This window comes from Penicillium cinerascens (assembly GCF_028974065.1).
Source record: "Penicillium cinerascens strain IBT 15544 chromosome Unknown contig_5_segment0_segment0, whole genome shotgun sequence".
Lineage (NCBI taxonomy): Eukaryota > Fungi > Ascomycota > Eurotiomycetes > Eurotiales > Aspergillaceae > Penicillium > Penicillium cinerascens.
The window spans coordinates 1,520,517-1,547,360 of NW_026695294.1; the positions used below are offsets into that span (position 1 = coordinate 1,520,517).

Here is a 26,844-nt window from a genome sequence, read left to right on the forward strand (position 1 = left end):
AAGCAAAGCGCCAGACCAACATAGACTGGTCAAGGCAAGCATATGATAACGCCGGAATGCATAACACGATCTTTTGCTCTTTATTGTGGTCCAACTGTAGTGTACAGACGCACGACAGCCCAGGGTATGTACAGGACCCAAATGATAACGTCTAAAACGATGAGTAAAAGAAAGAAAACGAATCAAAAAGAAATCATTCCATCTTTCGCTCGCAATGTTGCAACTCGGGGGCGAATTAAGAACCCAATCAATCGTACAGTAAAGGGACCCGAGCAAACCACTTCTAATACCCTGGGGGGAGGTGCGAGTTCCGCAAATAGATGCGTATTCATTCCTCCATTATTCCATTCATCTTCTTTAAGACGACTCCGTGGCCTTGGCCTGCAAGAACGCCTCGAGGTCGAACTTGGGATTCTCGGGGTCGGTGATGACTGTAGGAGAGAGAATAGTCAGTGCTGTGCAGGATAAGACAACTCGGCTCCTTCGGATACCGATTCCAAAGTGCCATTGGGCAGGGTATAAGGTGTCACATACGGCCGCTGGATTGTTGCTTGGTCTCCTGGGGCTGGGTCTTCTTCTTCCACTCGGCCTTAGCCTGCTCGATCAGGCGCTCCTTGCGTGCGTACTCATGCTCGACCTCTGTGCGCTTCGCAACGGAGTTGAGCGAAGACTGGTGGTAAACACCGTAGACAAGACCGGCGACGAGAGCCGAGTAGCGGAGAACCTGTCAATTCGCAAGGTGGTCAACATCCGATCTCGCATGGGATGATTTGGGGGTTCGCTGTGCAACTCACGTTGACACCCTGGCTAGCCATTTCTGCAAAGCTCTCCGGGGATGGATATGTGACGAATAAAAAAAGAGCGGGAAACCGAAGGACCGTTCAACAGGAGTCAATCGTCAATGGCAGTGAACTCTGGGGTTGGGCAAGGCGAGGTTCAGTCCCTGTTCTGCGCGAGTTTTTCCGGTGCCGTTCGGGCCGCTTATGTCATCCCGGTACGGGGTAAATAAAAGGAAATTGATGCGAGCACTTCTACTTTTTACTATCGACACTTCTTCACAATTGAATTTTGATGTCAGACATGGCCAGAGTATGATTTTAGTAACTGATAGACCAGGTTCTGCAAATATACTTCGTTTACCGGTGATCTTTCGTTCAGACAGTCTTTCCCCCGCCCGAGTATAAGTATCCTCGCATTTCCCACGAATCCGAGAACAACCGAACTTGGCGAGGCATTACGAATATCTTCAAAATGGCACACATGGCTTTAGATTCATTATTCTCCTCTTGAAAAAGGTGTCCACACTTCTCGCCCGAGCAAGTATACGAGCGTGAATAGCGGCTACTGCGACAGAATGCACCCCAAGAGCTTATCAGCGATCACTGTTTGGATTTTATACCTCTTCCTGGGCGCCTCTTCAAACCTTTTTCTAGATATCTTTTTAATTCTCTTAGTCACCCAAGCTTTCAGGCCGAACTTGCTGAATAGTTAACGAAGTCATCAAGGTCTGTTTAAAAATACGACATTTGCATATAAATCCGCGTCGCAGCCTGTCTATCGAGGTTGTTCGCCTCGGTGTATTATGATTTGACTGAGGCTTAGGATAGAGCAGCACCGTTCTTCCCGTCATTTTCTTCCACTTGGTGGTGTTGTTTCCGAAGACTGCCTCAATCCTCCACGTATTTGGCTGAGACTGGCTGAGGATTATGATGATATTTCTGGGCTTGTAAACAACGTGCATAGGCCCCTGAGTGGGCCAAAATCGAATGCACAACATTATGCGAGGCGAAATGATGTGATTCGATGTGAATTGAAAGTTGAAGAAGATGATTATAGAGCTACGCGATAAGCTATCGATTCTGCGATTCTGCCAAAAGCGGTGCCGGATTTGGCGAGTTGGCGCGACTTGTTCATGGCCGAGTCAACAAGCCACTCGGAACGCTACGATAGCTCCAACAACTTGGCTCGACGTTGATTTACGATGTCGTCCGTTCAGCAGCGCAAGAATGAGATTTTAGCCAAGCGAGCTAAGCTTGCGGAGCTGAAGAAACAGCGTGAGTTGCGTCAAAAAGAGTTCACCACCACTAGGAACAGTGTTGGGGATGCTTCAGAGGTAAGACCGGCCCGCGAACACAACTTACATGGGTTTCTTTGGGATTTAATGAATTTGAAAATAGCTTGCCTCTCCAGCCCCTACTAGCCGCTCTGCTGATAGCAGAGCAGAGCTCGATGATTTGATTTCTCGTTTGGTAGACCGCCCGGGGTCGGCATCCCAGAGCCACGGCGCGGAGGGCCTATCGCGGAGAGGAAGTCGCCCAAATTCAGTACTCAGTGCTAGCCAGCTCAGCGGGGAAAATGCAGAGAATTACGCGCCCTCGCCGAGACCGCAATCTACATCCATTGCCGTGCAGACTGTTGGGGAGGAGCCATACACCACTTCCGCACCCGAAATTCAAGTCCGGTCCGCCCCTGAACCCAAGACCGAAGTTGTCACCTACAGCAAAGCCGTGCAAACAGATGAACTGGATCAGGAGGATGAAACCGTTGATGGATCTGTTGCTTCTGATGGTGAGGAGCAGGCTGGAACCACACGGTCGAACAAGCGTGTCAGTCGACGGGACCGTGAGCGGGACGATGAGATCCGAGAGAAGATCCGCAAGGAGATCGAAGAGGAATTGCAGGCGACCGGTCAAGAAGGAATTGATGTGCAAAATGCGGCATCTGCACAATTACGATACCCTCTGCGTACACTGGACGATGACGAGCTCAAGGCCGTGACGTCGTCAAACGATTTCTTGGATTTTGTCGAGCGCTCATCAAAGGTTATTGAGCGAGCTTTGGACGAGGATTATGATGTTCTCGCAGACTATGAACTGGGCGGTGTCGACGGGGATTTGGAAGAAGATGAGGAGACCGGCAAGAAGAGGAGAGGCATTCGCGAGGTCTGCCAGTTCTACGACGAGCGATGGAGCAAGAAGCGAATGATTAGTGACATCAGCTTCTCACCCAAGGTATGTCTTCGCTATCTGGCGATATGAGAATGTCTGTGCTAATTTTCTCTTGAGTTCCCGGAATTGGTCCTGGCATCGTACACCAAGAACCCCTCTGCGCCTCACGAACCAGACGGCCTCGTTCAGGTCTGGAATCAACACCTGCAATCTCGCCCAGAATATGTGTTCCACTCTACTTCCGACATCCTTACAGCCAAATTCTCTCCTTTCCATCCCAATCTTATTGTGGGAGGCTCGTATTCAGGACAGGTTCTCCTGTGGGACACCCGTTCCTCGCGCGCCGGCGGCGGCGCCCCCGTTCAAAAGACACCACTGACCGGGTCCGGCCATACTCACCCGGTTTACAACATCTCAATTATCGGTACTCAGAATGCACACAACATTCTAACCGCCTCCACCGACGGAGTAGTCTGTGGATGGTCGGTGGATATGCTCTCCCAACCACAGGAGTACCTCGAGCTGACCACTCCTCCACCCTCCAAAACGGAGGATCTCGCACCAACCACCATGTCATTCCCTCAGTCTGACCCAACCTTCTTCATTGTCGGTACCGAAGAGGGAGGCATCTATCCCTGCCACCGGTATGACCGGGCGGGAGCAAAAGCCGGCATCGATTACCGCCTCACATATCGCGGGCACGCAGGACCGATCATGTCTACAGCATTCCACCCCGCCCGCGGACCCGTTGATCTGGGCGACCTGATGCTGAGTTCCAGTCTGGACTGGAGCGTGAAACTCTGGCGAGTGCGTCCCCCGGCGACCACTGCCTCCATTACATCCGGTACAGCCTCAGCGCAAGCCATCTCGCCGATTCTCGACATCCCTCGTGAAGACGTGGTGTATGACGCGCGCTGGTCCCCACACAGACCAGGCGTATTTTCGCTCGTCGACGGTGCAGGCAACGTCGAAGTATGGGACCTGCATGTAGACACCGAGGTTCCCGTCGTGAAGGCCAGCCCCTCGCGCGGACCTGGCGGCGTCCTATCCCGCAGCCTGAACAAGGTTGCGTGGGAAGAGCGGGAAGGCAGGCGATTGGCAACCGGTGGACTCAATGGCGTGGTCACCGTCTTCGAGGTTGGAAAGGGTCTGGGAGGGCCTCCGGAAGAAGTACCCGCTGACGAATGGACGGGCATGAAGAAGTTGGTGGCGAAACTGGAACAAAAGGATCGTGTGGCTTAAGGCTTGGGCGGCAGCTTTCCTGGCCCATATCTTCGTGTCCTGCTTACTTCCTTCCCTCGTCCTCGCCAACTTTCCTTGCCATATACCCCTTTTTTTTTCTTCGGCCACATACTTAGAGGTAGTTGTACTTAATTGTCTAGCATCCATGACTTTCAATTTAGACATGTTGATGAACACTTTAGCCCCAATTTTCACATGGGATCAATCATTTTTGTTGATAATTTGCTCCGGAATTTTAAGTGATGGCGCTTATTAGCTGCCATGGGTCGATTCCATATGGTGAATAATCTTCATGAACTGAGGAGTTGACTTTCTGCACGTCCATCAGCGTCGGTTCGGTTGCGTCAAAAGATGAATTCTGTGTTTGTCTTCATAAACATTAGAATGACTAGCGTAGTATCACCAATCAGGCGCAATCCAATAACCCATCCAGGAACCATTACCACTGTCTGCATCACGGAATTTATCGACTGCTCCCTCCACACCTTCCCTCCCCACTGTCCATACGCCACTTTCGATCAGTTCTGTCCACCGGCTGAACAGCCTTTCTAATCTCTGCGCCCGCCCTTCACCCCCAAACGGATGAAAACAGCCATGTTTAAATAGTTCCGTGAGGGAACCCGAGGTAACTAATGACCCGTCACTCATCCTCGCCCCGTCCTTATCACGAAAATCAGGCCGCAGTGCAAACGGAAGTAGGAGGCGGAAGCCAGCTTCCTCGGTATCGTAATCGCATCGACGAATAGATTCACTGTATAATCCCGTAGGAACAAGATCACTCTCGTTCGTTGTCGCATTGTCAACCCCTGCTAAATACAACCTTTGAATTTCCATATTGAAATTCACCGTCCGGCTTTCTGTAGCTGCAAAGAGTACGACTGGCGGAATATTACTCTCGTCGCGAGGTACGTTGGTAAACTTCTGACGCTTCGCAAATGCTACTGTATCATGTGGGACCTTTAACCCCTAGAGACCGCCCTTCTGTCTTGCCTATACCGCCCACTACTGTATATCTGGCACGCTAAACTTGCTAGAATCCAGTAAAATAACGCGTCGCGTGGTCATATTACTTTTCTTCCTAGAGCTACGCCACCTACTAGGACTGCCCCTACGACCAGCTAGAGGCCTCATTTAGGCCCTTTGCGTCGCCCGAACTGCGAGCTAGACCTAGGGATACCCATAAAAATCGTCGAACTAAAGACATCCCATAATACAATCCGCGATTGCTCTAGGCAAATGATATATTAGAGCGGTCAGTTAAGTGGGGTATGGACTTGATAGGTAAAATGTAGACGGTCAATGAAGGTCTTTAAAAGGGAAGGTGTTAAAATGGAGTGGTTAAAAGGCGTGGTTCAAGTAAAGAACCACTTTCGCCTTCTGGAACGCCCTCTGATTTGATGATACGTTAGGAAAAGCCTCCGGGGAATCGTCCAAATGCAGGTAAGCCATATCGGGAAGCGCAGACAACGGCTCCGAGCAAAGTCAAACACCATCTCGATCCAGGTGCGAAACAGCGGTTTGACGGGGAAACACGAGGGAGAACTGAGGACGTGAATGGATGATAAAAAAAGAGTTTCACCGAACACCGGATCGGACTGGGGGATTGGAAGACTTCTAGAAGACCACCCTGAGGAATGGTTCCCGGTCCGGTCATGATGTCAGGATTCTACCCAACCCGACCGGAACCGAGTGCTCTTCCGCGCAGTCGAGGCCAGCAGAGTGAGACCTGGGTCAACCATAAACTGAAGCGCCCCAATCAAAACCCGCTGACAGGGGATTCGGATTCGCGTCTCCGTAGACCTGTACGGAGACATCTTCCCTTAATCCCGACGCAGCCATACGACGCCACAGCACTCGGCCAGACCTCACAGCCTCGATACCTTCTTTGGGTCGTCCCCGAAAGTGAATTTTATCGGGGTTAGGTGTCGAGTATGTGCGCCCGATAGACTTTGCAGGGATTTTACGGTGATCGATAGACTTCAGGTGGCTACGCGGTAGAAATATGGCATGAGCCGCTGTCTGATCTGCATACCTGCAGATCCAGATCATAGTCCCATTTGACTCAGATGTGGACGATAGCTCGATGAACACTTGTGCGAGATCGTCATGGCTGGCGATTTGTTGAATGATGGCAAAGGTTTGCTTGGTGTTAGCGTTGTTTTTTCTGTGCTTCAGATCGTGCTTGTCGCTGCGAGGTTCTATACTCGGCGTTTGCAACGCGAGCATTTTGGTTGCGATGACTGGGTCATGCTCATTGCCTTGGTATGTGTCTCTTTATAAATCTAAAGTTATCTCAATGCTGATGTTCTCTTCCAGGCTGGGAGTCTCGGAAAGGCAGTCATCTTTATCGTCCGTAAGTACATCAAGTTCTACATAACCCGACAAGAGATTAATACCATGGCAGTGATCGAAGTCGCCGGACTAGGCACTCCATTCTCTGATATTGAGCAACGTGTTCAAAACTTCACTCTCATCCGAAAGGTATCTCCTCACCTGATTCCACCCAGCGACAACCATTAACATAACGATCAAAGGGTTTTTGGGTCGTCGAACTCCTCGACTTCCCCCTCACAATCACACCAGCCAAAATCTCCCTACTCTTCTTCTACGTGCGCATCTTCTACACCCGCAAATTTAAAATCTTCGCCTATTTAGTGGGCTTTCCAGTTCTCGGTCTAGGCATTGCAATGTTCTTCCAGACGATATTCCAGTGCACGCCTATCGACTATAGCTGGAACAAAACGCCTGCTCATGGATCGTGTATCAATCAGATGCTTGTCTATGGTGTTATATCGCCGATTAATGTATTCACGGGTATTCTGCTCCTCGTGATACCCATGCCAGTTGTTTGGAAGCTGCATGCACCCAGGGGGCAGAAGTTGGCGTTGACGGGCGTTTTCCTGCTAGGCGGAGTGTGAGTGATATCTCTCTCAAGGGGAATTTGGATCGATGCTGACTTTTGCAGAGGAATTGTGGCGAGTATTCTACGGGTAGTCGTCTACTTGGCGGGCCCGGACTCTGAACTATACAATGGGACTTGTATGTTGTGAGGATCGACTCAAAGAGAATGAAACTAACGGAAATTATAGGGTTCTCCGTAAAACTAGGCATCCTCACCATCGTTGATGGCGCCATTCTCATCATCGCCCCCTGTCTCGTTAGCATTCGGCCACTACTCAACGGGTTGTTCCAAGGGAGGATGTGTTATCCCGGAGCCCGCCAACATCGACGCTGGTACATAAATATGCATACGCCTACGAATACTCCTTGTGGAAGCATTCAGATACGAAGAAACAACATTCTGGGCAGCTCACCTTCTGTGGCTGATTTAGAAGAGCAGTGTCGGAGGCTTCCTGATGATAGTAGAGACTCGACACCACCCTCGGGTGAGACGGTGGTTATAGATCATGATTCAAAGGATTAAACAGTTATAGAAATACATTTCTGTGGATTATTTCTGTGCGTATACCGAGATGATAATAGAGCGATGGGAAAGCGAATCGGAACTGCTGCTCGCGACGAGGGTACCCAGCACGAATGAGGTATGTCAGACCGGGGTAGATACCAGGCAGGGCGATCGTCTCCCACCAGGTATGAATAAAAGCGGTACACAGCATCAGCAGGCCGAAGACGAATGTAATCATCACGAACCAGACTTGGGCGGGTTTCACGAGGGGCGCGCTGAGTTGAGCGGCACTCTCTTTCTTTTTTCTCGCATGTGAGGAATGCATTAAAAACACACCGAATGCGGGCATTTAGCGTTGGTCCGACTAGGATTTTCCAGCGCGAATTTAAATCTAAGGACGAAGTTCGGACTATAGGAAATCTCTCTCTTCCTGTGTTTATTTTTCTATTGATGTTATGCTTGATCCGGGCGTGACGCACAGCGTTACATTGAGATCAGGTACCACAGACATACAATCGAGATAGCTAGGACAAGAGAATACCGAAAGCGGAAAAGAATAAACCCATGAAAGCACAAGCCAACACCTGTTTCCTTTTTCCACGCCCTGATTGGCGCATCCAGAATGGACCTGCATCGAATGTAAGTTCTCGGGCCGCCGATTTGACGATTCTGCTGCCCCACGTTCGGGCGAATGGAGGCTTTTGCGGTCTTCTGATCTTGCGGAGAGCTCTTCCCCAGCTCCTCAGTTTCCTCTCTCCTCACTTTTTCCTCTCGTTATTATTGAGACGATAGGGCTCTATTTTCGACCATGGTCGAACTCATCAGCCCTCCGGACCCGCGCTCACTGCTCCCGCCTCTTCTCGCTTGTCTCCCGACAGCCTTCGTCTCGCCACGCCCTCCCCCGGCGCTCCTCCCTCTCCTCTCTCCGATCCTTCGTCAACGTGTTCAAATCCTCACCGATGTTTCCACTTCCCCCTCCGACTCCTGGTTACACCTGCTCTGCTGGGACGCCGCCAAAGCGGAGCGCCTACAGGGCGTCGTCGACGGCACCACCTTTGAACCGCACCCGGTGTCCGGTGAGATTGAACTCACTGAAGATCTCCCGGTGACGTACAAGCGGATCGATGAGGAAACTCTGCGGGCACTTGTGGTGCTGTCTGAATACAACTTGGCGGTGATCTACCTGTGGTGTCCGACAGACGAACAGGGCCGTGGCTGGAAAGTGGGAGAACTACTGCCGCGTGAAGCTCCTGCTGAGGATGAACACACTTGGGCCTCTTCTATCGGCGAGGCGAATGGCCAGGCAAAGGAAAAGCTTTTTACCGACGCCTTGGACACGAGCCGCCCAGCGCATTCGAACAACGGCGAACAGGCCCAGGAGGAGGATGATGACGATGACTACTGGGCCCAGTATGATGCCACTCCCGGCCGGACACCCGGCGTCAAGACCCCCGCACCGCGTGCTGGTTCGAACCTCCGGCCTGGTCAGTCCGAGGCATCATATTTCTCCCAGTACGGCGACGTGCAACCCGCCATGGACAGCCATGACCCCGAAGAAGAGCAGTCCGAAGTCGGGCCATCATCCTTGAACGGAGACATGCTCTCCAGTCTTCTGCGGCGACAAGTCGACGGAATTGGCTCAGAAATACCTCGTACAAACGGCTACGCGGCGGAAGACGTGCCCCACCACGAAGCAGGCAGACGATTGAGCCACCCGCGGCCAGAATCAGCATCCTCAAACAGCTCCGAGCATGTTGCCAGACTGGAGCAGGAAGCCGAGAGCCAGTCCACATACGAAGTGGGCGTGAAGCAGCACATTGGCACGAGCATCAAGAGCTTGTTCCGGTTGGCCAAGGCCACGGGAATGTCGCGGAGCGAATTCCAGTCGCTAGTGCAGACGGAGTTGGAGTTATTGGATTTGACGGACGACGATTGAGCTTATGATACCCACGAGCGACATGATTTGCTTCAGATGCGGCTTTACATTTGCAGACATTTACCATATTCACCATTTACCATAGCTGATGCATTCTGGGTTGTTGAGGGGCATTTGCAATTTGATTTCTTTTGGTTCGATAATTGACTCCATTGCATTCTTTCTCAGTAGCCTGGAGAGGTTATGTGCCAAAAAAAAAACGAGACATGATGTATACCACGAAAGTCGTCCTACGTACAGGATTTCCTCTGCCACTTCTTGGCGTGCCCTTTCCGTTTTAGTGCTCAGACCTTGCTCGGTGAGCAACACTTGATACTCAGCTGAGCAGTCTGATCTGCTCAGTGATCCGCCTCTGAGCGTCGGCGTGAGCAGCTTACAAAGCGACCTCAATAAAATGCACTAACTACGCTAGCCTGAATCACGTACGACCTTGCCTCACTAAGTTACGCCCATTGTCCCATCAAAAAAGCATTAGCATCATCAATATGACTATTCATCCTGACAATCCCACTGCAATTAAATGCGCCATAATGGAGCTGGCTCCTTGCTCAACCAATCAGTGTTATGTTCTCATACTATATGCTTCTGGGAACATTCTTTCTAGTACACCCCTAATCTCCTAACCGGCCGTGGAGAATGATGATGCCGGGGCAATTGAATGGATCTGCTCGAATCCTTGCTTCTTCATCGGGGCCATACCCACTGATGACTACACTTGCGGAATGTACCGGCAAAATCACCTCTAGCACGAATAAGCTTCCGCATCTATAGGCAATCGTAACCTTTTGTGAGGTCCCGAACTTCTAGCTCCTAGGAGCCTGCTAGACCGGCGATAGTTCTGAGACGTGCAATCTAGTTTGTTGATTACTTTCTTGTCCGGTCATAGCCCACCATGCTCCTAGGAGCTCAGGCTGTTTACGGGCCCTACAATAACTGCACGGCGTGTCAAAATAAGGGGCGTTTTTCCAAATTCTGTTATAAAGTGAGTACACCGTCCGCTCTTTAATGAGAATAATTAATCGTCGTCCTCTTTTCACCAGGATATATCTTGATGTCACGCTCCTATATTACAGTAAGTTTTCTTCCAGGTTTTCTGGATCTAAAAAGCGCGGACTCACTATGACCCTTGCCTAGTTATAATGACTCAGCCGACGCATACCAGCACGTTCACGGCACAATCCGTAAAAGAGGCCCAGTCTAGCGTCATTGCCCTTTTGGACATTATCGAAGCAACCGATTCTACCACTGAAGCTGTTAAAGAGCTTTCTCACCGTTTATCATCCATCGATAAAGCATTAGGGGGGCTTGCAATAGCTCTTGACGAGGCAAGCTCTTGCAAGTTCAGTCATAAAGTCCGACGTCACCTTCATATAGCAATCCGGATCAACCAAGATGCCTGTGCAAGGTGCCAGGAGGCTTCTAACGAATAGGCAAGTCTACTTATTAACGAATCTCTATACGAGCCAGACTGGCATCATTTTGCTGCCTTCGTAGACATACAATCGCAAATTTTGAGCGAAAGGCTACACCTCCTAGAAGATACTATAAATATAGTCATGCAAACCTACGCAAAGTATGTCAAATTCCAGTACTCCATTCTTCTAACAATAAGCTTACTGTGTTTCTCCAGTGGATTGCCTACTATTTTCGCCCCAAAGGACGTCTCCGACAAAGAGCGGGATTCAATACTAGCACAAGAGATCGCCTTACTTTCAGCATTTATCAAAGCAGATGACAGCCAGTAAGCACAGCGGCTCGAAGAAAGGGCGGCTAAGCGCATCGCTTGCGAAATTGGCGCAAAGGGCATCGCAATGCATTATCACCGAAAAATCCTTAATGGATTGCTGGCCGAGTTTGACCGGCTACGATGGGGGCAAATAACTAAGGCCGGACAGGAATGTCAGCTTCAGAATGCTGTCGGAGCTTTACCCGGTGAGATCCAATGGCCCTACGAAAGCATCAGTGTTAATCGAATCGCAGTAGCTAGGTTTTCTGGGTCATACAATAATAGCGATGCTCTATCGAGTCCTATAGTTTATGCTGATGATATACCAGAGACCGCAGACTGAGCAAGGGGGTTTTACCATTGTAGGCTAGCAGGTTCATCATCAGCGTCATTATCATGCTCGGAAAAGTCCGACCATCGACCCTGTGAAACATCTGTTCTAGGCAAGGGCCTGTCAAGGAAATTTTTTTGGAAAAGCCGGTTTCATCGCTTTTGATCGCCTCAACATGCCCTCTTCTTACACTCACTAGACTTCTCAGTCCACCTTGAGATGATTGGACTGGTCCGGTAATACTTAAGTAACAGATATAGTATTCTAGGGCTAACTCAGGCCTACTTGACACATTAGATCGAACAATCGACCGACTAACCGGTAATGTTTTACTTCTGTTACAAGGAAGGTAATCTGACCATACACTAATGTAAAATTATTTACAGACCTTGTATTGTTTCCAGCACAGCCTTTATAGATGTTACTGGCTTAATAGTGGTGGATAGTACGAACTCATTGCCCTTGCTTTCTTCGCACAGACTACTATAATTTAGCCGACACAAACGTACAGTCACACAGGTTGAAAACGAAATAGTAAAATCTGAACTAATGAGCAAAATATCAAAATCTCTGACGTCCCACACTATTTTTTGAGGAGCCACATCTCCGGAATTTTTGAATAGGGGCCCATCTATCATACGGCCCAGCGATCCCAACGCCCTCAATCACCTAGGCGTTGCTCTGGTCGGCAACCAGAAGAAGCCACTAATCGATTGAAGCGCATATAAAGTATCCCGGACCTATCTTTTACTGGAACGTACTCGCATACAGAATACATCTAATTGATCTTGATCTCCCGAGTCGACTGCAGGGACCGAGGCCCGCGACCCGGAAGCATATCACATCATGTCTTACAATTGCATTGAGCTTGGAGTTTGTTGTATGGCACGGATGCTTGGTCGTTCGTTCTTGGGGTGGGGTGTTGAGAATGATTTACTTAAGAGGAAGTGGGTTGTCTTGTAGAGGGCAATTTCCTCCGCTTTTCCTCTGACAGGCTGCGGTCTGCACGGAGATTCTCTACGTCATGAGAATAAGAAATTCGAATCCATAATCACACTTTCTTTGCCTGCTCTATACTTCGACCAATGCAGGTCAGTATAAACTGCGATAAGATTACCAGTCCAAAGCAGCGTCCACAAGTCTCCAACCACGGACAATACTCGACATCCCCTGTCTCCTTAATGGACCTCGACACATTTTGCCCACCAAACCTGATTGAACCCACAATGAGCGCCAAGCTCAACCCACAGACAGCGTACATGTCCCAATTACTTGGCCTTCAAGGCCGACATCCGCGAATTTGCAGTCTGCAAATGCATCGGACGTAGCTCCTTGATATCATCATTCAACCTCAACTCATAGTCATACATCATCTCCGCAACGTGATCAGCCGCATACTCCTTTCAGCGCGATGCGACATGTGCAATACGCAATGTACTGCAATCGAAACAGCCACAAGCCACGTCATGCTTTCAAGAAACTTGCTATGAAGAGAATTGAATTCCTCTGGAAAAGGGCTTCGTTGGCACTTGGGCGTTCGCCATGAGTGAAATAGATCTTTTAGGGTCGTGATTCGAGGAGGATGGTATATCCAGGCTGGATGTTTGAAGGCTAGCATGTTTGCTAGACTGACATGCTATTAACAGCCTGCCAAGTGGCTATCTAAATCATACTACAAGTGGATCTGATTCAAGCACCATCACAACAGCGACTGCAGTAGCGACTGGCCTTGCAGCAGTTCCAATGAATGCTATGGATATCAGCAACCGCAACTGCAGCCAGTGGTATACGGTAAGTAATTGCCGCTCATTCTCTCTCCCCGGAATGGGGGTCTTCGATTGTTTACTCAATGTCTTTATAGGTTCAAGAAGGCGATGACTGTGCCAAAGTCTCTCTCGCCCAGTCTATTTCCCTTACAGATTTATATTTCCTTAATCCGGAGATCGATGCGAACTGTACCAATCTCCAGCTTGACGAGGCATACTGTGTTAAGGCCGTTGGCTCAATCACCAGCTACCTAAATTACACCGTGACTGGGGTCCTGCCAATTACTATCACTCCCGTAAACTTCACTTACGTGAATACCGCCATCCCTACCGCCACGAGTGATCCTGGCTATGAGTATACTGGAACGCCGCTCTTGCCCACTGCTTCAGGCACCATCTCAGGTTGTTATGACTACGAGAATCCCTCCAACTATACCTCTCAGTGTGTGGACATGGCGGCAGGATACGGCATCTCAATGAAACAATTGGTCGCATGGAACCCAAGTCTTGAAAACAACGCGAGCACTTGCAATCTCAATATGGCGAACAGCTACTGTATTCTGCGGTATGAGAATAGCACTGCCTGTAAGCTCTCCTGCCTGGTTGTACAAAATTGATGAAAGGCTAACTGTAGATATAGCAACCGAGGATACTGACATTACCTACTGGCCTATAACGGCGACGGAAACTGGCACGGCATCAAATTGCAATTGCTTCACTTCAATTGACATGTCTGACTCTCCCGGTATGAGCTTTGAAACATTTGCCCTAGATCGAGCATATAGTAATTATATAGGTTAGACTACACTTGCGACGATCTCGTCTACGACTACAGCCTCACTCTGGCCGAGCTTGTGTCCTGGAACAGCTGGCTGGCGGGAGACTGTGATGCTGCCCTCTATGCCAATCTGAAGGTCACGGATGAGCGCGCCGTTTGTATTGGCGTCGGGTCCGCAAGTACCAGCAAGACCATGCCTGCAACAGGAACCACAACGACCAGTACTAGGACTGCCACTCAAACCACATCTACCATGGGCCCTATTCCAACAGATACCGTGTCTAGATGTCAGCAGTTCTACACGGTTACCGACAGCGATAGTTGCGCCACAGTTTTGACTAAGTCCGACATCACTCTTGAGCAATTCTACCGGTGGAACCCCAGTGTTGGCTCTACCTGTACCCATTTATGGATAGGAGAAGCATACTGTGTGAAGGGGCCGGCCTCAGCCGATACGACCAGTGCGACCACAATGGCACCCACCCAAACAGGGATCGCGTCCAACTGCAATAAGTATTACACCGTGGTGGCCAAGGATTCATGCGCCAATATCGAGACCACCTATAATATCACATTTGCAGAACTATACTAGTGGAACCCTGCGATTGGATCGGACTATGAGTATTTAGAGGTCGGGTACTCAGTGTGCGTGGGAATCTCTACATAACAAGATGGCAGTTTAGTAGTTAGTTGAATACGATAAGACTCCGTGTGGGTCATATTAGTACATTGTTGAAATAACTGAAGCATCTCGTATGACGCAATATAAATCGTGAATGCTCCCAATAAGGCAAGGTTGATAATAAGAGTAAACATACAAATCATCGTCATTGTTTATGCTAGTAACTGAGTCACTAATAAATACATGAAGTGGCCGGCAAGGCGGTGGCGATACTAGCTAAGAACTAGCCGAGTTACTACAACCACTTCGCTTCCACTCCTGCTTGGCCCTGGACCATGCCCAACTCCCTACCTCATCCAGCTTTTTATTCCCATTCCTACCCCCGTCGCCTCACAACAAAAAGGGGACCTTCATACCTATGATTAGCAGAGGATTTCTTCGAACAACACACCCACGCTTTTACAGCCAATTCGCCCTTTCCACCCGCCCGAGTGTCGTTCGCTTCCCTGCTCCTATCAACCATCCTTCACGTCTCAGAAAGCCCGCGTATATACCATCATATGTCGGCAAGACTATTAAGTCCTTCTCAACAACAATGGTCCCTCCCTCGAAACGCGATCCTACAATGGATACAGATCTGAATGAGGCCGACCGGCTCGAAGCGCTCCTTGAAAAGGATGGATTCAAAACCTGGGGCTTCGTGATCTATCGATGCACGTACCAAAACAATTCTGACTGGGAGAAATTCATAGCTCGCTTCCTAGGCGCCGTCCCGGAGTATCTTGAGTTTTACAGTGGCCTTGATCTCCTCGATACATTTGCCCCAACGGTCTTAGAAGACCCCTCCTTCGAGGGCGCGACGGTTTCTACCCTACGTAAGCATTTCAATCAATGGGCTAAGGCTTCACGGAGAGAGGAACAGGGTGTTGCTGAAGACTATTATGCACGTACCGGCCGATATCGGTTTTTTATTATAGTGGACCAAGAAGCTATGGAATCGGTTCTGAGTGCCCCCGATGAGTTTGATGATGAAACAGGGTTCATTCGCATAGCTCGTGCCGATTGGGAACCAGAGGTACTTGATGAAGAGGACATTGCGAATGGCGATATATCTGACCCAGAGGAGTCCCTTGAGGGGTGCACAGAGCATGACGTGGGTTGGATGAAAATGCGCTGGTTAAGTATAGAGCTGCCAGGATTCCACAAGTTACGTGACATTGATGACTGGCAAGCGTATTATGCTCGGCCTCCGGAGATTGGAGATATACCTTGATGTCTGGCTTAAAGTATCAGGTGGAGATAGTGATTACATGCCCGGCTAGACATGAATTCTCACATTGCCAAAGCGTTGGGAACCCTGCTTCTTGGATCCCTCCAATTTAGTCATAGCACGGGTGCATAAGATCTAGTTCAACTTCTGCGTTTGAAGGTAGAAATTAATATGGGAGGTTGCACGCAGATGGGCTACAGGCGGCAACCCGATACTCAAGACCTCTCTTGCTTCCCGTGAATATTTGCAAAGTGCATTCCAGTTTGAGTCATACCCAATACTCATACATCGTAAGAAGAGTCATAAAGGGCTTATGTCGTCGGTATAAGAAGGATTCACGTTTTAAACCTGCGTAGGAAATCATTCGACTAAGGATTAAAAGGATAGTCAGTAAAGACTGAAAGCTCTGATGATTCTACTTCATGCCTCGTATATATTCATAGATAGAAAGTGCTTCAAATAATAAGCTTCAGATCAAACGAATAAGATAAGCGACACTAGGCAAATTTACCATGGGCGAAACCACATTGCTTCCCGAATAGGCCTTGACATTCTCTCGCTGCCCTGATTTACCCCTAGAGCTGCGTTTTATTATATGAAGTTACTGCCTCTCACATCACGTAATGGAGCTGGACACATCCACAGGCGGATAGGTATCTTTTCTTATTCTTATATGTATATGCTCATGCGACGCTAGCTCGAGTGCTGATTGGCCGTCCTATGTATGAGTCTGTGCACCCTCATAGGTCTTTCATGGCTCTCTATTCATCTATTCGTCTATTTCGTATGCTATGATACCTGGCTAATATATGCGGTAGGACCTGTACACCTATACGTCCTTTGATTATATATATATTTCTCAATCGATCAATAATATTTTGGACTGCTTGATTGATACTATAGCTCTATATCCTGATACTCTCTTCTTATATATATTTATAGATTGACAGATTTACACTTTTACATATATATACGTTTTGGTAGGCTGATCTTGTCCCATTGAACATGCCAGATAGGGTCCTTGTTGCCTTGCTCGGCAACCTCGGCGAACGCTTTATTTATCTCGGCAAGAGGACGGTTCCATTCTTCTTCGGTGAGAACCAGCATGCCAGCATAGACAGTGAACAACTTGCTAGAACTGGCAATACGATAAATGCTGTCGCCGTCGACCTTGTGTGTGCCGTTTGTGGCGTTTGCAATCTCGGGGCTAGTATAGTGGTACTGCAGTTTTTTGAGACTTGGATCATGAATTGAGAATAGTCCGGCGGAAAATGTGATGTTCTCGACTCCTTTCAAAGCAACGGTATCTTTAATCTTTACATGGCCTTTCAGATAGGAGTCGAAGGTGGCGGTGAGATTCTTCCATGCCGTTGGGACCAGACTGTGCCGGCTTGTGACGTCAATTGGGGCCGGCCAAGTTGGTCCAATGTAGTCTGCAGAGGATGTGGTAGCAAAAAAAGGTAAGGAAAGCAAAAGCTTTGTCGTAATATGCACCTTGACGGTCTTGAAAATTGTATCGAAGATTGACGACTTGTACTAGAAATGACATCTGGATAGAGCGGGTCTTTATATGCTGGAAGTATTAAAGTCATGATACCCGATTCAGTGGGCATTGCAAGGCTGAGCTCAGATATGCGGTGCATAGCACTCAAAACAGAAAGGTTGGATGAGAAGCTACGCAGAGCAGAGTTCATACTTGGGACGCGCCATACCCGATTTGGCTCAATGCGGCGCTGGGGGTCGCCGCCCTAATCGGCAAACCCCACGACTACGCTCAGGATAGGTCGCTGGGTCTCTTTGCCAGAAATTACTAGGACTGCTCTTAGGGGCCATTAAGAGACCGACCAGGATTATGTGGGGAACGTGGTTAGTGGCGTCATCGAGGTCAAGTTTTCTTTAGACCCTCGAGCTCCGCCTCGATGTAGCGGCACATTAAGCATGAAAGAGGAAATCGCCCGAGGTATGCTTCAGGGTTTCTACGTAGCTGCCGAGCGGAATTGATTGTCTATATTTGGCCTGTCTCTGCCGAGCATTTGGCCCCAAGGCTGTATACAAGACTCGACGTCATCGCACTAGATAGTAGGCCTTTTAGAGTATCAAACACCTGGGATCTACATACAAAGATCGATCAGCCTTCCTACCCCATGATAGGTTTGCTCTTGCTCTGATACCGCCTGGTACTAATAAGTCAATTTCGATGCTGCACATGCTGTTCATGACTTGGGGTTTTGCTCGGTTCTCGTCTGCACTGACAAGGGTCAATCCGATTGGATTCGAAGCTGTCCCTCTTCACAACGCGATCTTAGTTGCTTTTATATTTACGATAACTAATCCAACACCCCTTGATGGGTCTACAGGGAGCGACTCCAGTACTCGTTACTGCCATTATACTTAGGTGTTAAATTGACGAAGCCCATAGTACAGAGCCAGGGAGCATTCTGCGATCCGACTCTCGAAACTATGGAACAAGAATCTTTCAATGATCGGAAATTTCGGAACTTTCAACTCATAGTCCAGCCCACTCGTTTTCAATTTATTAAGACGTGGGCCTGCAGACAATGCGGACGTGATTGGTAGGCCTGGTATAGAGACGCGCCGCCCGAGTCACCGCCTTGTTTCGGACAAGAAGACACGCAACCTTACAATCCGCCCCCCTCCCCGAACCCTTTCTTTTCCTTCAGCTCTCTTGGCCTCTTTGCTTGGGTGCCATGCACATTTGGTGATTCTGGTAAGTCTGATCTGATTGTAAATTCCTTGTTACACTCGCTCCTTTGATGCCCGGCTTCTAACACGTTGGTTTTCGGAAGTCTATTTACTTTAGGTGGTTTCGCGGTCACTCCCTTTCGTTTCTTTATTTCTCACCATGTCGTCCCCTTCGTCCTCTCTGCGTAAGAGAGGCGGAAAGAAGGAGGCATATACGGCTCTTCCCTCTGACGATGGCTCGTTGACTCCCGCGTCGCGCCCGGGGAAGGCCACCAAGCCCCAGTCGGAATGGGATTATTGGCTGGCCATGATCGTTCTCACTGTGTTGGCTTTTGCGACTCGTTTCTACCGCATTGATTATCCTAACGAGGTCGTCTTTGACGAGGTTCATTTTGGAAAGGTATGCCCTCCGGCTCCCTCGTCGAGAAAAGGGGAAGGAATAGACTGACTTGTTCGATCTTACTAGTTTGCCTCATACTATTTGCAACGCATGTACTTCTTCGATGTCCACCCTCCGTTCGGAAAGCTGCTCTTCGCCTTTATGGGCTGGTTGGTTGGATACGATGGCCACTTCTTCTTCGAGAACATTGGTGACTCGTACATTGAGAACAATGTGCCCTACCTGGCTCTCCGTGCTATGCCTGCCACTCTTGGCGCCCTGACAATTCCTGTTGTGTTTTTGACTATGTGGGAATCAGGCTACTCGCTGCCGGCCTGTGTGCTGTCTGCTGGTCTTATGGTCTTTGACAATGCTCATGTGGGCGAGGATCGGCTGATCCTCCTGGATTCCACCCTAGTTCTGTCAATGGCTCTGAGTGTGCTGTGCTATGTCAAGTTCTACAAGTTGCGACACGAGCCCTTTGGACGCAAGTGGTGGAAGTGGTTGCTTCTGACCGGATTCTGCATGAGCTGCGTCATTTCGACCAAGTACGTTGGCTTCTTCACTTTCGTGACCGTTGGTGCCGCCGTCATGATCGACCTGTGGAACCTTTTGGATATCAACCGCCCCCAGGGTGCTCTTGATATGGTCACTTGGGTCAAGCACTTTGTCGCTCGCGGCGTTGCGCTCGTCGTTATTCCCTTCTTTTTCTATCTCTTCTGGTTCCAGGTCCACTTTGCTGTTCTCACCCGGTCTGGACCCGGTGACGAGTTTATGTCCCCTGAGTTCCAGGAGACATTGAGCGACAACGCGATGACCGCCCAGTCCGTCGGTGTCCAATACTTTGACAGTATTAGCATGCGTCACAAGGACACCAAGGTCCTTCTCCACAGCCACTGGGAGACCTACCCGCTGCGATATGACGATGGCCGTATCTCTAGCCAGGGCCAGCAGGTGACCGGATACCCCCACAACGACACCAACAACTTCTGGCAGATTCTGCCCACCAAGCCCCTGCCGGAAGATGGCAATCCTGCGAGTGTGCTGAACGGAGACATCATCCAGCTCCGTCACGTCGGCACTGACTCTTTCCTCCTGACGCACGACGTCGCCTCACCATTCTTCCCGACCAACCAGGAATTCACCACTATCTCAAAGGAGCTGGCCGCTGGCGAACGCCACAACGACACACTCTTCGAGCTGAAGATCGAGAATGGCAAGCCCTCCCAGGAGTTCCGTACTTTTGCCAGCTTGTTCAAACTTATTCACGTTCCCACTCGGGTGGCTATGTGGACACACACAACTCCACTTCCCGATTGGGGTTTCAAGCAAGCTGAGATCAATGGTAACAAGAATATCCTGCAGTCCAGCAATGTATGGTTCGCCGAGACCATTGACGGGTTGGACCCGGAAAGCCCTCGCCTCGAGCGGCAGGAGCGCAAGCCCAAGTCAATGTCCTTCCTGCGCAAGTACTTTGAGCTGCAGGGTGCTATGTTCCACCACAACAACGCTCTCACCAGCAGCCACCCCTATGCTACCGAGCCCTTCCAGTGGCCATTCCTGTTGCGCGGTGTGAGCTTCTGGACCAAGAATGAGACCCGTGAACAGATCTACTTCCTCGGTAACCCCATTGGATGGTGGATTGCCAGCAGTCTGCTGGCCGTGTTTGCCGGCATTGTGGGAGCTGACCAGCTTTCCCTCCGCCGTGGTGTTGATGCGTTGGAAGAAAGTAAGTGGCGATATCTCCCGGTACATTCGAGATAATTCAGATGACTAACCCATCACTGTAGTCTGGGGTCCTGGCACCCGCTCGCGTCTGTACAACAGCACTGGATTCCTGTTCCTGTGCTGGGCCGCCCACTACTTCCCCTTCTGGCTGATGGGCCGTCAGCGCTTCCTGCACCACTACCTGCCCTCTCATCTAGCTTCAACCATGGTGACTGGCGCGCTGATCGAGTTCATCTTCAACCTGCAGCCCCTCGATCCCGAGACGGCCGAGGCTCCGGTGGATGACCCGTCAGGCAAGGCCAAGGGCAAGGTGAGTCGCAGCCTTCGCCGATTCATAACAGCGAGGGAGCGCATGGGTACCCGGTCGCTCGTTGCAGGATGGGCGGCCACCGCGGTCATTCTGGGAGCCACCATCTGGGGCTTCTGTTTCTATGCACCGCTGACCTACGGCCTTCCCGGTCTGGACGTGGAGGGCGTGAATGCCCGCAAGTGGTTGAACTACGATCTCCACTTCGCCAAATAATTTCTCTCGTTAACGGTTTAAATACCAAAGCGGCAGAGGTTTGTATCTTGCATTTTGTTTTTCCAGTTTGTAAGATAGTGTATCGTGTTTGTGTCGTTTGGGATAGAAGGTCGAAGGTGCAAAAGAGTGGTTGACATGATTGACAAGCTGTACCGAGCAGTTCCGCTCTCCGTCCCGTAGCGTTCCATGGCGAGTTCATGGGCTCGAATTCGAGTCCTGTGTGACCAAAGGTGAAGGTAGTGGATGTCGTACAAGCAGCACAAGCAACAAAACCCGACGTGTGTTAATCACGTGATCCGTGGTACAATTCTGCGAGGTCGGCAGGGTCGAGTCAATCCGGTCCAGTGTTCAATAATATTCAATACTTACAAGGTGCCTTTGAAGGATCTCCTCAACTACAGTATGATCCCGGTCATCTAGAATAACCTAAACAGCATTGTTTGTTTTCGTCCGCCTCATTCGGCGGTGCCGACGGATGAGTAATGGGCTGTTTATTTTTAGCTCGGAAAGGCCACCGGCTATGTATAGTAAAAGGTTTCACATGCTGCGGTCCGGCCTGGACTTTTGGATCTCACGTCCTTAGATCCGTACTCGTTATTGGCCAAACAATAGTACTGTACTGTATAGAGCATTCATCCCATACACGCCTTGTTACTACGCTAGTTAACTGGTGCAATCCCGTCCGGACGGAAGAGGCAATAATGCAGGCACTAGATTCCCGTCGGCGCTTGACTGCCGTCTTTTTTTTTCACCTCCCTCATTCTTCTCTTTGCATTCTCTTCGGCCTCTCATTCTTAATACTTGGCTGTTTTGTCTCATTTGCCTCATTCCTATCCGCGAGCAGTGTCCTTCCCGAACCCTCCCTTCTCCACTCCCCACTCGGATCTCCATTTTGATCTGACTCGCTCGTCTATTGCTCTACGTGAATCTCGGCGGAGCCCAAGTGAAACTCTCACCACCATTTGGGTCTAACCCGCGTGGTGCCATTCTTTTCGCTTCGTCTGATTTTTCGTCCGTTGGCTAGAACCTTCATTTCATTCACCCACACAACACCATCGCCAAACCCAGGCCAGGGACAAGACCTGTTTGTTGTTGAAAACGCAACCGCAACCAGATCGCAAAAAACCCACAGGGTGGATTCCGAACGGGCCTTGATCAGCCGCTAGACGAAAGTGTGTTGCAGGCTACTATCTCCGTACCAGAAGCTTCTTTATGACTGACTCGCTTCGCCCCAAAGCCTTTCCTCATCCCCTGATCGACTTCACCTTCTTTGTCATTTGTGCAAATATCCGTCTCCCCTTGCAACCGCCGATCTCTTGTCAGATTCGCCGTCCACTCACCGTCCTTCCCCACTCCACCTGCATCTGACCCGTCCAAGATCCGAGAGCCGACGAACTCCCCCAGGAATCGCTCAACCTTAATGAGAGCAGCTCGCGATTGAAGGAGGCGCCCAAACACTTGTCTTTTTGTTGTCTCCCAATTCAACACCCATAACCATGCCTATCAAGCTACCTAAGACCTTTGGTGGTCGGCGAAAGTCGTCTGGGAACATTCTAGAAGAGGTGGACTCACAACAACAATCTTCCTTCCGGGTCTTCGAGCGACCAGGCCCTCACAGATCAATAACTGATGGCGCGCCGTTAAGCAAGCGCATGAGCGAGGGCAATGCTGTGCCTACGACGTTGGAGGATTCCGATAATATTTTCGCCGGATCCGAAGAGCCCCTGAGGAAAAATCGGTATGAGTCTCGCAGACCCATGAAATCCCTGAGGGAGCGACTAACCCGGCGCCATCATAGCGGCCCGACCTACGAGAGTTCGACTTCGACCCGACTCAGTTCCTCGTCCACCGTCCCGTCCTCCACAGAGATTCCACCGCCTGATGAGGCCACATCCCCGCATTCGCGAATTCACGATATACCCGCTCCGCCTCCACTCGCCGGAGCCCTGCGCGCCGCTGCTGGCAGGACATTCTCGTTTGGTGGACGATTCGGCAAATCATTCTCACCCTCTGCTCCTCGAACTGCTACACCCGATGCGCCGGTGAGACGGGCTGAAACCAGTGGTACCGATAGCACGGCGACTCCACCAAAGCTGTCGAACGGGCAATTTAATCTTGGGGCAGACCTTGAGACAGGGAGCACCGATGATTTCGGGAAGATGTTTGACCATCTAGGCAAGCCGGATAGCGCCATGTTGCGGGACCCGTCCCCTCGGCGGTCTAAGCAGGTACGAAGCTCCCATTCGATCTGTACACAAAACGAGGCTAAATAATGAGACAGTATTCTTCATCTCCCCCGACACAAGCTCTACCAGAGTTCCAGGCCGGTGCTAGGGTACCACGACCTGCTCCATTGCACATTGATCGATCGTCGGCTGTCGAGCCTTCCCCTTACTCGTGGGACAGCCATCACTCTCGTCACTCAGATGATAATTTACTCAATGATTCGAATGTCGCACGAATGGGTGAGTTGGTGGTTGACGGCACTTCGACGGCTCAGAACCCCGAGACAGTTACAGGGTTCCGCCGTCCATCACCATCACCCGCCCAGATGCTTGGTGCCACCACTACCCATCGTTCCCTGGAGCGGCCACGACGCCAGTCGGATTACAATGGTCTACGCCGGAGTGGAATCTACTCGGGCGGACAAGGCTCTAGCCCAGTTGATGATGAAGATGCGAGAATGGTCAGGCAATCCCTGCTTTGGAGCAAAGAGAACTCTCCGCCAGCAAATGACACACCGCTTTTCTCTAAATCCAAGGCAGCCAGTCCTGAGTATTTGAGCCCGGAACCGGAATCAATGTTCGCGTATCGTCACGAGCCTGATCCATCCATTGCGGACCACGCACGACTCGCTGTTCAGTACACCGAGAAAATTCCCAAGACGACTTCCCCGGGCAATAAGGTGATGACACCCTCTCAATTTGAGCATTATCGCCAACAGCAGGAACTCCGGCGATCCAATAGTAATGCGTCCAAGAGTGAGGATGAAGATGACGAAGCTGGGAACGAATTCGATGAAGAGGACGAGATCGAGAAGCAGCGTGCGGCGGAACGACAGCGGCGGAAGCAGGAGGCTCACATGTCGGTTTATCGCCAGCAGATGATGAAAGTGACTGGCCAGCAAGGTGGATCACCGTTCCTTCATCCCGTTATGAGTGGAGCGAGCAACAGCGTTCCCAATCTGAACCGCCTGTCTGGTTCAATGGACAACACCTCTAGCAGCAAGAGCAACGAGGAAGACGACGAGGAGGTCCCGTTGGGTATTCTTGCGGCGCACGGTTTCCCGAACCGCAACCGCCCGCCAACTCGCTTGGTCAATGCCAGCTCTAACCCGAACCTTCGCGCGTCTATGCAACCTCCGTATGCGTCTTCTGCCAGCTCCGTTGCTGGGGGTGAACATGGCGCCCGAGGGGGACTGCCCGTTTTCGCCCGAGCTCTTCCGCGGGACCCTTACTACGGTGCTGGCATAGTTGCCGGGCCAAATCGTGAGTCACTCGCTATGGGTGGAGGATCGGGTTCGGTGTACGGAGGCTCCTCATCACCAGTTCCTCCAGGTGGTCTGGTTAATGTGATTGCTCACGAAGAGCGGGCGCGGGCAATGCGACGCGGAAGCCCGAATACCCAGGGAATTCACAATATGGGCGGCGTTCCTCGGCCGTACTCAATGATGGGTCCCCAGCCGTTGAACCCTTCTGAGCAGGCCCAGGTGCATCTGTCGCGCCAAATGGCGGATATGATGCAGATGCAGATGCAATGGATGCAGCAGGTGATGCAGATGCAGGGTATGCAAGGAACCCCGCCTCCAATGACGAACAACGGCATGCTAGCCCCTCCTGGCATGGGTGGTATGCCTATGTCTGGAACTCCAATGGGCCCTCCCTCTATGGCAGACCACCCAATGGCGGGTCATCTATCAGTCATGGGAGGCAATCCAAACATGAGACCAGTCTCCATGCCTGGTCCGGTCCCTGGTGTGAACCCCAATTTCGATCATCGCACTCTGACCATGCTTGACCCCAACGTCGCCATGCGTCGCACTGGCTCGCCCATGCCTCATCTAACTGGACCACCCTTCCAGCCCCAAAACCCAGGGTACGCATCCTCGATCGCTCCCTCGGAGCGTAGCAATGCTGGCCTAGCATCTCGGTATCGTCCCGTTTCCGTCATGCATGGTGAGACCACTCAACATGCTCCATCGCATCTGAACAAGGGTTGGGCCGATGAAAACCAGCGCCCTTCGTTGCCAATGTCTCAATCGCAGCCCCAACTAGCCAAGTCGTCGTCACTTGCCACTGTGGTCGTTCGGCCCGTCTCCCCAGGGAATCACTCACCCGCTGACCGCAAGCCCCGAAACGTCCCTGATGAGGACGATGACGACGAGGCCTGGGCTGAGATGATGAAGAAACGTGATAAGAAGAAGAGCAGCTGGAAGCTGAAGCGAGGGACCTCATCCCTCGGAGACCTGATGAGTGTCGTGCACTAAACCAACAAACTCTGCATTTCCAACCCTCAAAAAAAAGCATGCACCAGCGAACGAATCACCGGCGTCACGCTGTATAGAAACCATATTTCTTAATTTCCGCGCTCACCATGACATGAACATCACGCACATACATCCATACAAGAGAGGTTTTACCTTTTATTTTCCTTGGATCTTGTCACGAAGCCACACCCGTCTTATTTCGGGTTTCCTTGTATGGCCACCTTTCAAGGCAGATGGTGCATCTAAAGTATGAATACATATGTCCTTTTTGTTTTGTTTCTTTGGCATTGGCGCGGGGCTGGCATGGCGTTTTCTTTTTCATGCTTATTGTGATTTGGTTCGTTTTCGGTTGTTCCCATAGCATTTTGCATCTTGTGTTTCTCCCTCCTCGAGGGATGGGTAGTCTGTGGTGAGGTTGTCTAGAGACTCACATAATCTATTTCGGGCTCATGCCCTTATATCTTCATTTGTGCTCGAGAATTCGGATGTAGAGGGTAGAGGTTAAAAACTACTGGCCCGACGAACTTGCAAGTGGATTTCTTAGCATCTTCCCACAAAAGAAGCACTAATCTTGCTTTCTATGTCCTGTCGTAAATCCTTCGGCCAGACCCCCTTTTTATTATCACTATCCTCAAGATCACTCTCCTCAAATACGAATTTGAGCAGAGTTACAACATCCCTAAGTAGTTTTTGCATCAAAAGGTAACGCGGGAAGAATGTGTCCACTCCGTCACCTCTGTTACCACTAATACCCCTAAAATATTACTAGAAGTTACTACCTAGAGTTATCATCCTTCTACAAATTCCTATACAATACTAAACATTCTTTTTAAGTGACGGTGGGGAGTTTCCACCCCTATTCGAAATTCACGTGACTGCTCGTGTATTTCGTCTCGTATCCTTCTCGAATCTAAGTAAAAGGCTAGGAAATAGGGGGGGCTAAAACTCGTCCAATAATCAACTTTTCCATGGCGCAGTGGGGGCTCCTAGCCACCACCGA

The 26,844-nt window shown here is 50.3% G+C and overlaps 9 protein-coding genes across 9 annotated transcripts; 7 read left to right on the forward strand and 2 right to left on the reverse strand.

The window, feature by feature from the left end:
* Positions 1–357: 357 nt before the first annotated feature.
* N7498_005017 (ATP synthase subunit e) lies at positions 358–815 on the reverse strand (the record flags this gene model as incomplete). The annotated part of the gene is made up of 3 exons (XM_058452079.1): positions 358–431; positions 535–724; positions 795–815. The coding sequence occupies 3 exons, from the start codon at positions 813–815 to the stop codon at positions 358–360; spliced, it is 285 nt and encodes a 94-aa protein (XP_058308617.1).
* Positions 816–1,981: 1,166 nt separating this feature from the next.
* On the forward strand, positions 1,982–4,190 carry N7498_005018 (uncharacterized protein; the record flags this gene model as incomplete). Its single annotated transcript, XM_058452080.1, has 3 exons — positions 1,982–2,113; positions 2,178–3,011; positions 3,066–4,190. The coding sequence occupies 3 exons, from the start codon at positions 1,982–1,984 to the stop codon at positions 4,188–4,190; spliced, it is 2,091 nt and encodes a 696-aa protein (XP_058308618.1).
* A 2,106-nt stretch (positions 4,191–6,296) lies between these two features.
* Positions 6,297–7,614, forward strand: N7498_005019 (uncharacterized protein; the record flags this gene model as incomplete). Its single annotated transcript, XM_058452081.1, has 5 exons — positions 6,297–6,452; positions 6,507–6,671; positions 6,725–7,104; positions 7,156–7,229; positions 7,280–7,614. 5 exons carry the CDS (start codon positions 6,297–6,299, stop codon positions 7,612–7,614), a joined length of 1,110 nt encoding a protein of 369 aa, XP_058308619.1.
* Positions 7,615–8,404: 790 nt separating this feature from the next.
* N7498_005020 (uncharacterized protein) lies at positions 8,405–9,532 on the forward strand (the record flags this gene model as incomplete). The annotated part of the gene is made up of 1 exon (XM_058452082.1): positions 8,405–9,532. The coding sequence occupies one exon, from the start codon at positions 8,405–8,407 to the stop codon at positions 9,530–9,532; it is 1,128 nt and encodes a 375-aa protein (XP_058308620.1).
* A 3,800-nt stretch (positions 9,533–13,332) lies between these two features.
* N7498_005021 (muramidase family protein) lies at positions 13,333–14,725 on the forward strand (the record flags this gene model as incomplete). The annotated part of the gene is made up of 4 exons (XM_058452083.1): positions 13,333–13,380; positions 13,451–13,940; positions 13,996–14,100; positions 14,157–14,725. 4 exons carry the CDS (start codon positions 13,333–13,335, stop codon positions 14,723–14,725), a joined length of 1,212 nt encoding a protein of 403 aa, XP_058308621.1.
* Positions 14,726–15,350: 625 nt separating this feature from the next.
* N7498_005022 (uncharacterized protein) lies at positions 15,351–16,028 on the forward strand (the record flags this gene model as incomplete). Its single annotated transcript, XM_058452084.1, has 1 exon — positions 15,351–16,028. The coding sequence occupies one exon, from the start codon at positions 15,351–15,353 to the stop codon at positions 16,026–16,028; it is 678 nt and encodes a 225-aa protein (XP_058308622.1).
* A 957-nt stretch (positions 16,029–16,985) lies between these two features.
* On the reverse strand, positions 16,986–17,638 carry N7498_005023 (uncharacterized protein; the record flags this gene model as incomplete). Its single annotated transcript, XM_058452085.1, has 2 exons — positions 16,986–17,458; positions 17,623–17,638. 2 exons carry the CDS (start codon positions 17,636–17,638, stop codon positions 16,986–16,988), a joined length of 489 nt encoding a protein of 162 aa, XP_058308623.1.
* Positions 17,639–18,888: 1,250 nt separating this feature from the next.
* On the forward strand, positions 18,889–21,358 carry pmt4 (dolichyl-phosphate-mannose-protein mannosyltransferase; the record flags this gene model as incomplete). Its single annotated transcript, XM_058452086.1, has 3 exons — positions 18,889–19,128; positions 19,195–20,836; positions 20,898–21,358. The coding sequence occupies 3 exons, from the start codon at positions 18,889–18,891 to the stop codon at positions 21,356–21,358; spliced, it is 2,343 nt and encodes a 780-aa protein (XP_058308624.1).
* A 1,496-nt stretch (positions 21,359–22,854) lies between these two features.
* On the forward strand, positions 22,855–25,844 carry N7498_005025 (uncharacterized protein; the record flags this gene model as incomplete). Its single annotated transcript, XM_058452087.1, has 3 exons — positions 22,855–23,096; positions 23,157–23,586; positions 23,640–25,844. The coding sequence occupies 3 exons, from the start codon at positions 22,855–22,857 to the stop codon at positions 25,842–25,844; spliced, it is 2,877 nt and encodes a 958-aa protein (XP_058308625.1).
* Positions 25,845–26,844: the final 1,000 nt, after the last annotated feature.